The sequence below is a fragment of the Vigna unguiculata genome, chromosome 3 (assembly GCF_004118075.2).
Source record: "Vigna unguiculata cultivar IT97K-499-35 chromosome 3, ASM411807v1, whole genome shotgun sequence".
NCBI classification, from domain to species: domain Eukaryota; kingdom Viridiplantae; phylum Streptophyta; class Magnoliopsida; order Fabales; family Fabaceae; genus Vigna; species Vigna unguiculata.
This window is the reverse complement of record NC_040281.1, coordinates 13213935-13233195: the sequence shown is the minus strand read 5'-3', so window position 1 is coordinate 13233195 and position 19261 is coordinate 13213935. Positions and strand designations below refer to the sequence as shown.

General features: G+C 32.3%; 1 protein-coding gene across 1 annotated transcript; it reads right to left on the bottom strand.

Annotated features, from left to right (window-relative positions):
• Nucleotides 1-397: 397 nt before the first annotated feature.
• On the bottom strand, nucleotides 398-5439 carry LOC114179821 (ATP-dependent DNA helicase 2 subunit KU80). Its single transcript, XM_028066286.1, has 12 exons — nucleotides 5307-5439; nucleotides 5009-5101; nucleotides 4865-4916; nucleotides 4306-4437; nucleotides 3347-3750; nucleotides 2525-2811; nucleotides 2219-2414; nucleotides 1910-2116; nucleotides 1435-1602; nucleotides 1052-1339; nucleotides 787-917; nucleotides 398-693 (listed from the first exon to the last, which is right to left on the bottom strand). Exons 1-12 carry the CDS (start codon nucleotides 5319-5321, stop codon nucleotides 633-635), a joined length of 2034 nt encoding a protein of 677 aa, XP_027922087.1. The 5' UTR covers nucleotides 5322-5439; the 3' UTR covers nucleotides 398-632.
• Nucleotides 5440-19261: the final 13822 nt, after the last annotated feature.

Here is a 19261-nt window from a genome sequence, read left to right as displayed (position 1 = left end):
GAATTATTAATTAATATACTATCATCTTTTTTATTGAAAGAATAAATGACTCAAAAAAGTAAAATATGTGAATAAAAATAGAAAATATAATATAATTTTCTTTATTTCGAGTTCAACAAACTTTCCTCTCCTCGCTAATCATATGTTCCAAACAAATGCATTTGAGAAAACCAAATATTATAACAGACTGAACTTCACAACTACAACACAGAGAGAATCAGATATTTAAAAAATTATACACATTAACAATATATTTTTTATGCTTACTTTAAACTCGGTACATGCATTAATTTTTAATTACCTTCTCATGTATAAAATCTTCTTGCTAATGCTGCATGAAAACTTAGATTTTAACATTAAAAAAAAAACAATCACATAATATCATTGCAAAAGTTTATTGTGCTGATAACGTATGCTTGATAAACTCAAGCTTATCAAATTCTGAATTGTCACAAATGGAATCAAAGTTACAGAATCTCAGGCGAGAACAAACAATATTACAAACAATATTCACAAGGTATTCCTATGTACTTTTCTTTATTTTTTTTTTCACAAATCCGTTAATTATACAAGATAATCATTCTGAGACAAAAATAATGTAACTTTTAATTTCAGTACATATAGAGAAGGAATCATTCAACTTTTGGTTCAGATTTAACCAAGAAACATCTGGCTTCCTCATCAGTAACATCACTGTTAAAGAAACCAAAGAACAAATTATGATCCAATAAAGAAAACAAAAACAAAAAAACACTTGTATGAATTGAATGATGAGAATATAAAAACCTGTCTACAGCTTCTGTTTTGGAGATCAAGGTAAGATCCTTAGAAGCAAGATATTGACAGAAACTGTGAAGTCTATTCTCTCGACAGAATTTACAAATATGTTTAAGGAAATCATTGAACTGTTTTGGTTCCTTCACAAACCAAAAATTGTTAATTCAACAAGTTAAATAGCCAAGGCAGATAAAACAAAGAAATTCAAACAGTGATAACAGTTAAGGGTTGAATAGCGAAAATCCTAACCATCTTGAATAAGGGAGATGATTACCTGCACAAGGATGCAACCCTTGCGAAGCACAACTAAACATTCCAATGCTTTAGGATAGTTATCACCTTCGTGAGAGTCCTCCACCAGGTCAAATATTTTATTTTTCATTTCATCGATCGCTTTTACAACCCAATTTGGACTATCTCTGCGGGAAATCAAGGCTTCAAAATCTTGGGCAGGAGTTAGATCCCCGATTTTCTCAACTTCAACAGATGCCTTTTCAATTACATTGGCAGGTTCATCATTTGTAGAAGATCTCTTTCCTCCCCATAATCGCCTAGACTTTTTCTACAGCAGGACATTTTGAACGTAAATCATAGTTGATGTTGTTCCAAATATCACAGTGCATGTTTAAAAAATAAGACCATAGGACTCATTCTCACCAACGGTTGTCCCTTAAGCTCGAAAGACCTGCAAAATGAGTCTATTACAGATTTGTTTTGCAATAGCAGGTCGGCATCAGGCTCTGTAATTTTCTTGAGTGTCTCATCAATAGGAGGTACCGCCACATCTGGATCCTTTGATTTCAGCTCAAGGAAACGATAAAAGCGCTGAAAGGTTGAAGAAATATATGTTAACTTTATCTTATGATTACCCTTAAAAGGGCGAGAGGAGATAGTTTATTAGAGATCAATGCTAATTTTTTCAGTGGGGTAAATAAGCTGATTAACTTTAAAAATAAACAAGATAACAAAAATTAAGCATACTTCTCCATGTCTTAAAACATCCAGCACTAGCTCTAGCCAACAAGACACACTAAATGCAGATTCAGCAGAAAAAATAAAGATTGAACTATGAGTGGATAACGGCAGGAATGAGAATATAAACCAGAAATATCTGAGTGGATAGAATAAGAACCTCTAACACTGGATTAGTTGTAAAGTCAGGTAGCAAAACTTCCTCTTGCCCATGTGGTGCAAGGTCAAGCGTTTTTATTAAGTTAGCTGCAGCCTCTAGCTGTTGTTCATTTGGCTGCCACGAAGCTGGGAAATTAGAGAAGGAAGGGAATTGAAACTCTCTCACATCCTCGGCAAAAGGAAGTACATTTAAGTAAAATGAATCAGGCTGCACAGCATAATCACAGAAGCAAGAAATAAATAAAAGTATAGGCAAAATTAAAGAGAACAGATAAAACTATAAAATACAAGCAACAGAGAAAAAACTAACAATATTTTCTTTATCGGATAAATTAGGTGTCAAGACCCCAATGATAGCATTTGATTGTCCCTTTCTCCAGACACAGCGTAATATTGCCACCTTATCCTTTTCCTTCATGGCTCGTGCAAGAGCAGAAACTGCAAGCATGGCTCTTGTATTTCCAGGTTGAGGTAGGAACACACATACATCTTTCATGTAATGATGTCTTAAGTGCACATTTCATTTTCGGACAGGTATATAAGAGAAACAATGAGTCAGGAAATCTCCTAAAACAAAATCATCAAATATATTTTTCTAAAACATATACTATCTTACCTAAATACATTAGAAGAATCAGTAAATCCCAAAAGCTTCACACCCTTTTCGGGTTTGAATTTAAACGCATCCCAGTGAGCACTGGATATGGGAACTATTTGAGGCCCATAAGCATAGCCTTTAATTCTTTGGTGAGGGGGGAGAACTTTGTCACGATCTTCACAACTCTTGTGCTCATAATCTGTTTTGAGTTCATGTTTAGCATATTGATCATTTGGAGGAGCCTTATTAGAATATTTCTTCAGTGTAGGAAATTTCTCTTGTGCTGTTTTCTTGTATACCATTACCTGTTTACCATCACCATTTTTTTACTAAGAATGTTCTATTTAAAACACAATTGGACAAAAAAAGTCCACTTGCTTGGTGAATCAACTTGTCAGACGGACAAGAAAAAATATTAAAGACACAGTAAACAAGCAATCTTCAACTTTAAATTCTGTTCACAAATCATGATATACATAACTCCAGAAAAATTTATACTTAATATTCTAACATAAAATTAAAAGAAATATGGTATTAAATAGTAAGATGTTAGAGAAAACATTGTATATGCCCCTTCACAGTAAACTTAATCAGAGATAAACTGTCCATGGATCATGGTACACGGACAACAAAAAAATATAGCATTTTATATCTGGTGATCATTTACAGTGGAAAAAAGTTTGTAAGAAGGCATAGCAAAGTTAAATATCTTACTCAATATGACAATGACAATGAAAAACATGTGAAAGGACTATGATGGGTTCATTGGATAAATGACATTTGAAAGGTACATGGATTCATGTTCTGGAAATCAAATTTATTTATATACACAGATCTCACCTTAATGCTCAGGTTTGGACGGATTTCAAGATCCCCTCTGAAAATTGTAACTAGAGTTATATTTCTTGTTTTAAGAGCACCAAACAAAGAAATTGGATTCTCCAAATACAACAATCTTGTTGATGTTTCCTTGGAAAAAATATTTAACAAACGATCATTCTCATCCATTATTTCCCTGTTTGCATCTTGGCCAAGCTTTCCTCTAAAAATAATACTTTCCATTTTCATACCATGGGCAGTCAGCTGTTTGGCAATGATGGTAACTTGCTCTTCCTTTGTGCCTTCATCAGGTTCTTTTATTGGACATTTTGCATTTGTGATAAGACAGAGACGTTTCTTTCCCTTGATTGTTTGATCAAATTTTTTTATCAACATATCCATGCCAATAATGACAGCATCAAGAACTAACATCAAAGTCAAGGAACACAAAAAAGAGTAACAGCAAGCTGATGAAGTAAAATCTATGGCAGTAGGAAAGGATCAACTTCCTCCTGGAAATTTAAATAGTCAATCTTAAAAGGTTTTTCTATTTATTGCATCACCTGATTTTAATTACACAAACCTAGTGGTTTTCAGGGACATCTAGACTTGTAATACAGTTTCATGCAAAAAAAAAAAAAAAATACCATCGACAAAAGTTAAATAAATCAACAAGTTACTGAATAAGAAAGCAAGTAAACTGTAAAGCCGAAACAGAGGATTATATAGACAAATACTAGAAAAGGAAAAAGAAAAAGACCTAATTTGAAAGATTAATTCATTTAGTAAAATAGTGTAATCGGAAAATCTAATCTCTGAGATTGCAAAAGAAAATACTTTTGGCCAGAAGCAAACATGTGAATATTTAATTGCAGGGCAAAACTCAAAATCGTATGGTAATAATTTTACATGTTAAAAATGTTATCAATTAACAAGTAAAATCTAGCATAATATAAAACAACCAAGAAATTTATGGATACAATCACCATCAGTTGTTCCTCGAGGCAGCTGTTGTAAAGCCTCAACAATATCTCCATCGACAACTTTAATCTTTTTTAAAACCACAACATGTTGATACCCACCAATTTCCGTAGTTAGTTCATTATCAGTATCTGAGGAAATGTCAACATAAACACAGGTGAGGGAGGAGCCCTAAGTCATATGTCACAACAGGAAAATGACGTAATTAAAGAAAACAAATAGCAAAGTATAAGAGGGATTCTTCCATTGAAACATGGCAACATGAATAGTTACTAGATAATAACAGTAAGCAAGAAATGAAAATGAAAAAAAAAAACTCAGTCTAGTCAACAGGGAAAATATTCTATTTACAATCAGAATGAAAAACAACAGAAGAAACAGGAAATTCAAGGAAGACTCAATAATTTCTCAGTTCTTACTCCCCATTTCTGCATCACAGACAGTTACCCTTTTTAGTGCAAGCATACTCGGCAATCACATTACAATAGAATCAAATGCACATAAAAATACCAAATCAACACGATTCATTGCACTGTAAAGATCAAAGTGAGTGAGTACCTTCAGCTCCAAATAAGACTATTCCGACTTCATCACTTTTGCTATATATCATCTGCAAATAAAACAAAACCAAAACACACAAGACTAAAATAACAACAATAAAAAAATTGAAGCTTTGAATAAGAGGGTCGGAATGATTAATACCTTCTTTTCTACAAGCAAGGAGCAGGCTTTCTCAATTTCAGGAAGAACAGAATGCATGGATGGCCCCACATCAAGCAGAAGAAGAACCGCATCCTGTTTTTGTAACATCGTTGAGGCAATACAAAAAATAAATTACACATCCAGAAGTAATCAAATTCAGAAGAACAAAAGGAAAGACAATAACATTCTAAATGGGGTTTCCCCTGGAAATGAGTAATATTGAAGTAAAACCCTAAAACCAGAGAAGTGAAGTGGGGGAACATTAAAGGGTACAGAAAAACGAAGTTAAAAATGGAACCTTGATTGGAGGCATGGATGGAGAAGGGGAGAAAGAGGGATATTGAATTTGCCCAAGAAGCAGAGTTGTATATACAGGCTTCTTTCACACTTCCCGCTTCAAGAGAGATTCTTCAATAGTATTTCTAACTAGTATTTGCACCCATGTGCACGGGACTATTTAAATTACAATATATTTATTATACTAATTAAAATTTAATATAAATATTTTATTTGATGAAGTTAAAAAATATATTTTAATTATTTTCATATTGAAATAATAAGAATGTTTTTAAATTATTTGTAAATAAAAATGAGGAAGTTTTTTAAATCTTTCTTTTCCTAACCAAACCTAATACAAAGCGTCAGTAAAATGAAAAGAATTTCAACAATTTTTAAATTAAGATTTTGAATAAAAATGTATAATTTCAATTGATTAAATATAATAAGTAAAATATATTTTCATTTAGCAATTTTATATTTGATATGTAAAAGTATATTTTTTACAACGAAACCAAATAAAAGAATGCTTTATATAAAAATAAAGAAGTAATAATATTAATTATAATAATTAAAATTAAAAAGTGACAGTATTTACTATTCATAATCCCAACAAATAACAACAATAAAAATCAAACGAAGAATAAAAGTTATTAAAGTATTAAAATATAATGGACTATATGTACTCATGTCCTAATATACCTAGTCACACAAGAAGCAACCCTAAAGAAAGGATGAGAAAGTTTCGGTCCTCGTTCCCTAAGGCAACGAGTCTTAAGAGCCAACCTAGCTATTCGTCCTTATCTCCCAAAGCAATCAGATCTAAGAAGCCAATCTAAGTACTCGTCTTTGTCTTCTAAGACAATTAGTCCCAAGGAGCCAACTTAGCTACATGTTCTCATTACTCAAGGCAACCTGTCGCAAGAAGCTGACCCAGGTACCCGTTCTCGTCCCTTCCTGCACACTAGAAGAATCGCTGAAAACAAATCAATGCATGGCCTAACTGGATGCATGTCGGCCCAATAAGATGACATGTACCCAAACTAGGTGGTTGATTAAGTCAGTCTAATGATCCATAAGAAAAGGTAACCACATCTTAAATAATTTATTGTGATTATTAGGTAATAGGACTATGAAATCAAGGCTCAATCAAGTAAGACCTATAAACTCCACTATAAAAAACACATTTTACAAAATATAATTATTTTGACATTAGAATCGTGAATCTCCATTTGACTTTAACATTCTTTTGGATACATTCCTACTTTTCATGTATTCGATAGTTGAGGACAAAATACCCTTGTAGCAAAAATCTTTAAGCTCAGTGTTGGACTTGGAAACTCCATAATACCCAAATTCCTATCATATATTCCAAATCCGGAATCCGTTAGATAGATGGAAAAGTCTCCATGTTCTTTTCATTATCGATTTTTCTTTAATTGTTTTGCCCAACATTGACCCAAATATTCTACCGTTAAAACTGTTTGTTTTTCTGAAGTAAGCATCCTTTAATATCTATCTCCTATACTATAATCTTTTAACAATACATTTGATCAGACCATATTATTATTCTCCTTTTCATAATGTATAACATTTCAAACGTCCAGCAACAGATAAAACTTCATAAAAATGGACTCAAGTCAAAATTTGTATCTTTAATAAATGATTTGATAAATAGAAGTGGATGAACACTTAACTAGATATATTTTATTCAAAAGAGAAGAAGTGTTGAGTCTGTTGAAGTAAAAAACAATTAAATCTCAAAGACATAAGAAACATGTAATATACACACAAACCTGACAAAATATTCTATGAAGAATTTGATAGGTAAAGTGCATGAATATCATATACGATAAGATTCTCTTTGTCTATGTGGAAATCATGATTTCTATCCAACTCCCAAAATTTGCAGTGTATAACATAAAAATGCTCCCAAGAGAAAAGCCCATTATTAGGTAAAGTTTTGACACGTAAACAAAGACATTACATAAATGTAACGATAATAACAGTTTCTCTACCTCAACCTTGTTGACATCTTCTTCTTCTTCAGCATTACCGTTGCGTCAATAATTTATGGATAGAGAACTTAAACTAAGGTGAGATCTTCCGCTTCTGATTATCACCTTTGTTCCAATCTCATAGGATTATTGTAGTGCCATAATGCATACCTCTACAGTTCTTATCACCATAGAAAGCATCCACACTAAGATCAACATGATTAGATTATCAATAGTCCTTTAAACCATTGGATGGCACCTGAAATGATAAAAAAAAGTGTCACACCAAAAAAGTAGATGTCTACAGTTTCGCCATATTTCTACGGGAACTTCTAACAGGATTGACCCCATTTGACATGACACTAGAGGAAGCAACGTATGCAACCACTCACACAATTTGTTATTGTATTAACATATTCTTCTTAACATATTTCCATCGTCTTATGTTTATTTTTATATACTTCCATAAGAAGGAGTATTATTTTAGTGAAATTAATGGCATCGTCCTTTAGCATTTGTTCTCATGTAATGCTCGAGTTTCTAGAAGTGAAAGCTCGAGATAAGAGTGATATGATCCTTCAAAAACCTTTATCTGATACTACGGACTTCACCTTTGTGTATAAATTTATGTTTAAAACTTAAATATCCTATTTCCCTTGTCTAATTTGGAGTGTCATATGTTATGTATGATGTGATTAGCGTAAACTCAATTACACCCCATAATTGGGCATATCAAACGGATTTCGAAATCCTATGTAATTATCTATATATAACAACCACTACTAATAAATTCATGTAATTTTATCAACTAAAGCATGGTCAGAAAGTTAGGTGGATTTATGTAAATGGTGCCCATTATGGATCTTTTTTTACTGTATATACCCAATCCGACAAGGGTTTTAGGAACCAAATTCTCAAACTGAGATGTGTTGAATCTAATAAGGAAAATTATTTTTCTTGCACTTCAACCACTCCCCTAGGTTTTCACTATACTGACAAATAAATCTTTATTTTTTTTTGTGTCTGTTATTATTGTTTGTAGGTAATAAATCAAATCACTTTATTAACTATTTTTAGGTATTTTACAAATCATTAACGTTTTAAATTGAGTTGTTAGTTTTCTCTACAGCTAACTCATTTTTGTCCTGTATCTGTATATATGTTGCAATTCTCCTTTAATTTCACAAAAATAATTAAACATAAAAACATTGAAAATGGCTGGACCAACAAAAAGTCTTATGCTACTTGTTGCAATTGTCGTAATCAATTTATTTTCAGGTGAACTCAATTTCATGATTGGAGAAACTAAGAAAGTTTGGTTTTAATGTTTGTTTTAGAGTATACTTTCATGGTAGTTACCTAATAAATATATGGTTCATTCTTTAAACATTTAAGATTCGGTTAATACAATACACTCCATGCATTAACTATTTAAGATTCACTGAATACAGGGTTAATATATATTAAGGTCATGCAGTGATGCATGCATATTGACGTTAAAATGTGTAGTTGCATTGATCACCTATGCATGTGAGAGGAGTTGATTATGAAGTTATAATTGACTATTGTAAATATTATGTTATTTTGTGAACACAGCCGCAGCAGAATCAAGGTATGAGAAAACGATGAAGGAGAGTGAAGTGATTGATTTAGCTGCATTGATGGACGTAAAAGATATACAAGCAAATGTGAAATGTTGTTATGACAACCAGGTACAAAGTTGTAACCCTAGAACAAATGACGATAAACATTGTAATTCCCTTTGCCTAAAGCATCTATGCGAGAAAGGTGGTCATTGCAAAGTTTTTGGTCGTAAACACCCAAAACAAGTTTGCCATTGTTTGTGCTAATTGTATGCAAACCCTAAACCCCAAATGTATGCAACATGTAAAATATATATTTTCTCATCGTTCTTACCGAGTTTGGTCGATCAATCTTAGAGGTGGGTTGACCGACTGTTGACTTGAGAATGATGTCCAAATCACAAGGAGGGAAAGTCTACCTATAAAGACTTATTGATGCTCAAGGCAGTAAGAACTATATGAATAATTATTTGTGAGTATATGTGATAATGAGTTGGATCTAAATATGTGTTATGTAGACATATAATTATTAGGCCTTTGAATATGAAATGTATATCAACAAATGTAAATTAATATATCAAGTTTCTATTTGTAAATCATATATCATATACATATTATATTTTCCCTATTTAGGGTGGTTAAAATATAATATGTATCTCTTATTTGGATCCTTAGATAATGTGCGTATTCTAGTATGCGTTAACATACAAAATTAATTATAACAACGAGTTGGGTAGGTACATAAGCCCCCAGAGCTGGGAAGTTTAATGAATAAATGAAAGTGGATCCTATAAACTAACGAATGAGTTCATATGTTATGCAAAACTCATTACCGAGTTCTTAGTTGGTTTAACAACTTATTGGGGACAAGATCAACCCCCTTTATTATATCGTGACACGTTATGGACTACCATAAATACTTCCTTCACACTTAATTAGTCTCTGACTTATTAACGAGGGTTTTTCGGTAGGCGTTATTGTTACCTCTATAGCTTCCGACAAGAATCTATTCTGATCATTTTATTTACACGTGGCATCAAATGATTCGAAAATCTAATTTTAATTTTTAGTTTCAAGAAATGCTTCGCTAGGGATACAATTCCCCCACTAAGTAGAAAGTTTCAACTTCTTCTTAACCTTACTTTTAAATGTTCAATCATTTCATCAATCACTTCATCTCCTCCCACTTTTGTACCTTATTTTGAACTACACCTTGTCTTCACTTTGCACTCATCTTCATCCAAGCTTCAGAGTTCGTCGTCGTCCTTGCTCAAGGTTTGCCCCTAGGTCTTCCTTTTTTATTTATGATTCCTATGATGAACAACATCCCTTGGTTAGCTAAGAGATTATTGCCATCGAAGATTATGTGTACTCAAGTCATACTAAGTTGATTAGTCGAGGAGATTTTTCTAAGGAACCAAACTCTACTCCTCTTTCCCTTGTTCCTAGCCGTAAAGGTGTAATACAAAAACTCAAAGTTAGGGATTCTTCGAAGGTCACTATAAAGAACACGTTAAAAGGGGTAGAAGAAATAAGTTTCCTCCCATTAGTCACCTTAAGTACTTTTAGGTTCATCAAGAAGTTGTGACCTTTACCTCAGCTTTTCTAAGTACCAAGTAGGTAGAAGGCTTTGTGCCATCCTTTAGCATTTGTTCTGATGTAATGCCCGAGTTTCTAGAAGTGGAAGCTCGAGATAAGAGTGATATGATCTTTCAAAAACCTTTACCCGATACTACGGACCTCACCTTTGTGTATGAATTTATGTTTAAAACCTAAATATCCTATTTCCCTTGTCAAATTTTGAGTTTCATATGTTATGTATGATGTGATTAGCATAAACTCAATTACACCCCAATAATTGGGCATTTCAAACGGATTTTGCAATCCTATGTGATTATCTATATATAACAACCACTACTAATAAATTCATGTAATTTTATCAACTAAAGCATGGTCAGAAAGTTAGGTGGATTTATGTAAATTGTGCCCATTATGGATCTTTTCTTACTGTATATACCCAATCCGACAAGGGTTTTAAGAACCAAATTCTCAAACTGAGATGTGTTGAATCTAATAAGGAAAATTATTTTTCTTGCACTTCGACCACTCCCCGAGGTTTCCACTATACTGCAAAGACCTAGAAAAAAATTTAAGTGTAGGGCCGAGCACTACCTGACGGTAGAGGATAAGAGGCAGATATATATAAAGGGGCTCCCTCGATCAATAAGTAGTAGGGCGCTCCTTAACGTTCCCTTTGACGAGAACCCAATTGTGTTATTCTTTGTAGCTATCCATTGTTTGATTATGCCTTCTTTTCTTTGAATAAATATTTTTCTAATTATGTTTTATTCGTATGCAATGATCAAGGGAAAATTTTAAGGAGGCAAATATATATAAAGTTTGATAACTTTTATGATGGAAGTGGAGATTTTACTAATATTGACTCTTAAAAAGATAAAGGTAAAATGAATGCAAAATCATGGTGAATTATGAGTATAAGAAAATAGACTTTTCGTGTTGGCCAAAACTCGATGCTAACAAGTAAAAGTCAACGCCAAATAGTTGTTAGTGTCAGATTTGCATCCCATGAATATGCAACTCTAAAATCATGGACACTAATTCGTTAGCCTCGGGTTCTGAACATGTATGTAGCGTCAACTTAGCTTATGTATTTTATAAATAATTTTTAAATTAAATTTTTAATTAAAGCAAATTAGTGCTATCTTAGCTGATGTTAATGCATCTTTGTTTCAAAATTTATTTAATTAGTTTAATTTTAATTGAATTTTTGTCATTTTGGACTAAACTATTTGTGAAACAAATTTTTCAAAATTGAAGGAAGAAATAACTTAACTGTGAAATATTGCAAGAAATGTCCTTTCATTGGACAACAATAAAATTCTTAAAATTGTTGACTTGTCTCCGCACAAATAGATCCTATAAGTTGTATCTTTTAATAACGATGACCAAACATAATAGTCAAAATAATATTAGAGATCTCATGTTCTTTAGATATATAATTGAAATGATAATATATATTCATTTAGCCTATACTAGTTTTATAAAGTTTAGTTATCTATTTACTTTTAAACTTATGTGTAATTTCTTTAATTAACAGGATTAAATTCATTTAATGATTTTAATTGATTTAAAATTAGGTTAATGGGCACTAATTTATTTCTGTTATCCTTATCCAGATATTTTTCATGTTGTTTATTACGCTTCTTGCTTTTGTTTTCTTTTTTCAGTTTGTCCAGTATTTCATTTAATTGGATTAATGCAGTTCATTACAAACCATGATTGGAAAATCAATTTTTTGTTTAAATCTTGAAGCCTAATTTTTTTTATGTCTGTTATTATTGTTTGTAGGTAATAAATCAAATCACTTCAGTAACTATTTTTAGGTATTTTACAAATCATTAACGTTTTAAATTGAGTTGTTAGTTTTCTCTACAGCTAACTCATTAAGGCCATTCTTGTCCTGTATCTATATATATGTTGCAATTCTCCTTTAATTTCACAAAAACAATTAAACATAAAAACATTGAAAATGGTTGGACCAACAAAAAGTCTTATGCTACTTGTTGCAATTGTCGTAATCAATTTATTTTCAGGTAAATTCAATTTCATCATTGGAGAAACTAAGAAAGTTTGGTTTTAATGTTTGTTTTAGAGTATACTTTCATGGTAGTTACCTAATAAATATATGGTTCATTCTTTAAGCATTTAAGATTCGGTTAATACAATACACTCCATGCACTAACTATTTAAGATTCACTGAATACAAGGTTAATATATATTAAGGTCATGCAGTGATGCATGCATATTGACGTTAAAATGTGTAGTTGCATTGATCACCTATGCATGTGAGAGGAGTTGATTATGAAGTTATAAATGACTATAGTAAATATTATGTTGTTTTGTGAACACAGTTGCAGCAGAATCAAGGTGTGAGAAAACGATGAAGGAGAGTGAAGTGATTGATTTAGCTGCATTGATGGACGTAAAAGATATACAAGCAAATGTGAAATGTTGTTATGACAACCAGGTACAAAGTTGTAACCTTGGAACAAATGACGATAAACATTGTAATTCCCTTTGCCTAAAGCATCCATGCGAGAAAGGTGGTCATTGCAAAGTTTTTGGTCGTAAACACCCAAAACAAGTTTGCCATTGTTTGTGCTAAATGTATGCAAACCCTAAACCCCAAATGTATGCAACATGTAAAATATATATTTTCTCATCGTTCTTACCGAGTTTGGTCGATCAGTCTTAGAGGTGGGTTCACTGACTGTTGACTTGAGAATGATGTCCAAATCACAAGGAGGGAAAGTCTACCTATAAAGACTTATTGATGCTCAAGGCAATAAGAACTATATGAATAATTATTTGTGAGTATATGTGATAATGAGTTGGATCTAACTGCGTGTTATGTAGACATATAATTATTAGGCCTTTGAATATGAAATGTATATCAACAAATGTAAATTAATATATCGAGTTTCTATTTGTAAATCATATATCATATACATATTATATTTTCCCTATTTAGGGTGGTTAAAATATAATATGTGTCTCTTATTTGGATCCTTAGATAATGTGCGTATTCTAGTCTGCGTTAACATACAAAATTAATTATAACAACGAGTTGGGTAGGTACATAAGCCCCCAGAGCTGGGAAGTTTAATGAATAAATGAAAGTGGATCCTATAAACTAACGAATGAGTTCATATGTTATGCAAAACTCATTACCGAGTTCTTAGCTAGTTTAACAACTTATTGGGGACAAGATCAACCCCCTTTATTATATCGTGACACTTTATGGACTACCATAAATACTTCTTTCACACTTAATTTTGTCTCTGACTTATTAACGAGGGTTTTTCGTTAGGCGTTATTGTTATCTCTATAGCTTCCGACAAGAATCTATTCTGATCATTTTATTTACACGTGGCATCAAATGATTCGAAAATCTAATTTCAATTTTTAGTTTCAAGAAATGCTTCGCTAGGGATACAATTCCCCCACTAAGTAGAAAGTTTTAACTTCTTCTTAACCTTACTTTTAAATGTTCAATCATTTCATCAATCACTTCATCTCCTCCCACTTATGTACCTTATTTTGAACTACACCTTGTCTTCACATTGCACTCATCTTCATCCAAGCTTCAGAGTTCATCGTCGTCCTTGCTCAAGGTTTGCCCCTAGGTCTTCCTTTTTTATTTATGATTCCTATGATGAACAACATCCCCTGGTTAGCTAAGAGATTATTGCCATCGAAGATTATGTGTACTCAAGTCATACTAACTTGATTAGTCGAGGAGATTTTTCTAAGGAACTAGACTCTACTCCTCTTTCCCTTGTTCCTAGCCGTAAAGGTGTAATACAAAAACTCAAAGTTAGGGATTCTTCGAAGGTCACTATAAAGAACACGTTAAAAGGGGTAGAAGAAATAAGTTTCCTCCCATTAGTCACCTTAAGTACTTTTAGGTTCATCAAGAAGTTGTGACCTTTACCTCAGCTTTCCTAAGTACCAAGTAGGTAGAAGGCTTTGTGCCATCCTTTAGCATTTGTTTCTGATGTAATGCCCGAGTTTCTAGAAGTGGAAGCTCGAGATAAGAGTGATATGATCTTTCAAAAACCTTTACCCGATACTACGGACCTCACCTTTGTGTATGAATTTATGTTTAAAACCTAAATATCCTATTTCCCTTGTCTAATTTTGTGTTTCATATGTTATGTATGATGTGATTAGCGTAAACTCAATTACACCCCAATAATTGGGCATTTCAAACGGATTTTGCAATCCTATGTGATTATCTATATATAACAACCACTACTAATAAATTCATGTAATTTTATCAACTAAAGCATGGTCAGAAAGTTAGGTGGATTTATGTAAATGGTGCCCATTATGGATCTTTTCTTATTGTATATACCCAATCCGACAAGGGTTTTAAGAACCAAATTCTCAAACTAAGATGTGTTGAATCTAATAAGGAAAATTAAGTGTAGGGTCGAGATTGTCAAGGATAAAAGGCACATACAAATAAAGGGGCTCCCTCGATCGATAAGTAGTAGGGAGTTCCTTAGTGTTTCCTTTGTCGAGAACCCAATTGCGTTGTTCTTGGGTAGCTATCCATAGTTTGATTATGTCTTCTTTTCTTTGAATAACTATTTTTGTAATTACGTTTTATTTGTATGCAATGATCAAGGTAAAATTTTAGGGAGACGAATATATATAGAGTTTGACTAATTTTATGATGGAAGAAGAGATTTTACTGATATTGACTTTAAAAAAGAAAAAGGTAAAATTAATGCAAAGTCATGGTGAATTATGAGTATATGAAATTAGAATTTTAGCGCTAGCCAAAATTCGGTGCTAACAAGTAAAAGTTGACTCTAAATAGTTATTAGTGTCAAATTTGCCTCCCATGAGTATGCAACTCTAAAATCATGGACACTAATTCGTTAGCCTCGAGTTCTAAATATGTAAGTAGCATCAACTTAGGTTATGTAATTTATAAATAATTTTTAAATTAAATTTTTAATTAAAGCACATTAGTGTTGCTTGGTTGATGCTAATGCATTTTTGCTTCAAAATTTATTTAACTTAGTTTAATTTTAGTTTAAGTTGCATTAGTTTGTCTTAAACTAATTGTTAAACAAATTCTTCAAAATTGATTAAAGAGATAACTAAATTGTGAAATATTGTAGGAGATGTCCTTTCATTGCACAATAATAAAATTCTTAAAATTACTGACTTGTCTGCTTGCAAATCGATCCTCAAAGTTGTGTCTTTTAGTAAGGATGACAAAACATAATAGTAAAAACAATATTAGAGATCCAATATTCTTTATAAAGATTAGTTATCCATTTTCTTCTAAACCTACCTGGAATTCTTTTAATTAACACATTCAAATTCATTCATAAGTTCATGTAATGTAAAATTAGGTTAATGGTCACTAATTTGTTTTTGTTATCCTTATCCAAATCTTTTTCTTGCAATTTATTATGCTTCTTGCTTTTATTTTCTTTTTTCTGCCTGCCCAATAGTTTATTTGATTGGATTCATCCACTTATTGCAAACCATGATTGGAAAGTTTTATTTTTAATATTTTAGCCTCATTTTTTTTATGATTGTTATTGTTGTTTGTAGGTTATAATCAAATGGTTTTATTAACTATTTTTAGGTTTTATACAAATCATCAAAGTTTAAAATTAAGTTCCTATTTCTCTCTATAGCTAACTAACTAAATCCAAGTTATCCCTCCTTTTATATACATTGCAATTCTCCTTTTATTTCACAATGGCAATTAAACATGAAAACATTAAAAATGGTTGGACCAATAAAAAGTCTTCTACTACTTGTTGTCATTGTTGTGATAATTTTATTCTCTATTAAACTTAATTTGATGATTAGAGAAACTAAGAATGTTTGGTTCTAATGTTTGTTTTACAATATACATTAACTAGAATTATCTAATGAATATGTGTTTCATACATTAAGATTTAAGATTTAGTGAATACAAATACGTTCAATGCATTAACCTTTTGAGATTCGGTGAATACAAGGTTATTTATCTTAAGGTCATGTGTTATGCATGCATGTTGAAGTTAAAATGTGTTGTTGCATTAATCACGTATGCATGTCATAGGAGTTGATTATGACATTATAAATGATTATTGTAACACCCATTTCGAGATGCTATGTGTAAGAAAATTTTCTTTAAAACATAAAATGCATCCTAAGGTACCTTCCTATATTAAATAAGAACATTACAATCATTTATTCTAAAAGTGACACTTGTCAAAATAGTTATCTGAAACAACTTTACTCATTAAAATGAAATATGGTTCATCTAACCAACTAAATTAAATCGTCAAAATAAAACTTAATATCCAATCTTTCGGGTGCAAAAGCAAAGCCACTACACTATTACATTTTATTTCCAAAAAAAAACTTTTAAAAAGGTCCAAAACTAAACTTCCCAAAGCTTTCCCCATGAGCTCCTCACAGCTAAGCATAAACATCTACTCCCGTATAACACAAGTTATACGATAATCACAGGTGGAAACCACAACCACAAACATGTAAAGGTGAGCAAACCATGTATCTCATCATATAATCATGCATATCAACATAGAACTCACCTAGCATTATCATAATATACAAAAAATAATCCATAATATCCACAAATACATGTTCTCAACACCACGTCATGAATCCATCAACATATTACCACCATGTAATATCAAATGGTATGGAATTCTCTCACAGTCAGCCACATGCCTTTTATGCACACCAACACCTCTTGGAAAAGTTGCTTCCCCTACTTTCCATGGACTTATAAGTAACAACTCCTCCCACTCGACAAAGCCTTGGGTAGGAGCACTCTTGCTAAGCTCATGCTAAAGACTTACGGAGAAACGAAACCCTTTTACCTTAACTCGACAAAACCCCTTGGGTAAAAGAACCATCATCGCCTTACAACTATCAGAGAATCCATATTGTCCCACTCCATATGTATACTCATTCATGAAACCTCTCATCACATCATGCCATATCATTCCATTCCATACATATGCCCATATAATTCTCATCATGACACACATAAAGCAATAATCACATGATTATACGTATTCATGATCGATAACACGCATGCACATTAAGGCCTCATCATCACATGTATTACAACACATTGATATAATACAATCTTCACCATTGTATTTACCATACATCAATCATTTGGCCAAAACATCCAATATATTGCAAACAAAGCCTATCACAATTTATCACAACAAAATATCAACACAATGCAATCATGTGTGACATATATCTCCAACTACAAACCTTCGAAATAAGATCACACCGTTCAAACTAAAGAACAACATGTTATGAACCAGCTGTCAAACTTTCAGCTAAATCAGACGGTTAACAAACCAGAAAACACAATTTTACGAAAACTATGCAAACTAAAAAAATCAGTGGTGTCAAGCACCATAAGCCAATGGCCAGTGCCATACCTCCATAAAAAAGGGCCACTCAACGCCCAAAATTAGCGCTCAACACTAGACCTCTCGTAAAAATGCCCAAAACCAATGTTGAGCGTCCAACGACATGCAAACACACCCAGAAATATGAAAAACAACGTAATTACACATACTTTTGACAATTTTAAGGCACACACAAAGACAAAGGAACATAAAAACATATTCAGTATGCACCACACTTCATAGCATTCCATCCCTTACTTCCCAACCTTCTACTTCATGCAAATACTTTACTGTGCAACACACCAATTCACCCAAAATACTAACTCAATCCTTCAATAATGAAACATCATGAATTTATACTACACTTATTTCTACACCAGAACATTAGCATAAAATTTTCACGCCATAAACCATCTAACTTCACCTTGAGACCATTTTAATCCAATGTGAACAATGCTAGCTCCAAGACAATCCTCAACTCTAATTCCAATAAAAGATAATAAGGCTCAAACAATAATTCTCATCTCATTTGACCACAATTTTTTACACAAGTTATCATGAAATTTGATCGACTTACCATCCAAAGGCTTCCTTCTCCTCCAAAAATCAAATTCCAAGAGAACAAATATAGTATGGACATAATTTATTACTTTTATCCCAATTTTGCAAGATGGCAAAAAGAATAACTCTATTAGCACCATGAACGCATACACATAGTAGAACAAATTCAACCTATCACAATTTTCACCCAATTCATTAAGATTAACCATTCTCAAGGTAACAAAACCTTACTTTAACCCATAGTCCATTACAAACACACAACCCCCAATACTCAAGCAACTCGCCAAATTATGTCAACCATCACATTTTTCTTGTCAATCTGTACGCACAACAATATTTCAATGTATACTCAAGGATCGAGCCCATGACCACTAATCCCATAACAAGTTTCTAGTTGAAGGAAAGATTGGTCTTTGAAATTGGATGACACATTGTGGGCTTATAAGAAAGCATTCAAGACCTCTATAGGCATGAATCCATTTCACTTAGTGTATAGGAGAGCCTTCCATTTACTTGTAGAGCTTGAGCATAAACCCTTTTGGACTTTAAGGGCTCTAAATTTTGACTTAAAGGTTGGTGGTGAAAGAAGAAGGTTTCAAATGCATGAATTGGAAGAGTTAAGGATGCAATCTTATTAATCTACCATAATCAATGAATTTTGGAAAGGGAGTTCAAGCCAAATAATCTGGTGTTATTATTCAATTCCAAATTAAGATTGTTTCCAGGGAAATTAATTTATTATTATGGTTGGTTTTCTCCTTGGCAGGTGAGTATTGTGGAGGATGATATTTATTAGAAATGCTTTTAATTTTTGAAATCTTCTGTGCATTAGTTTGAACT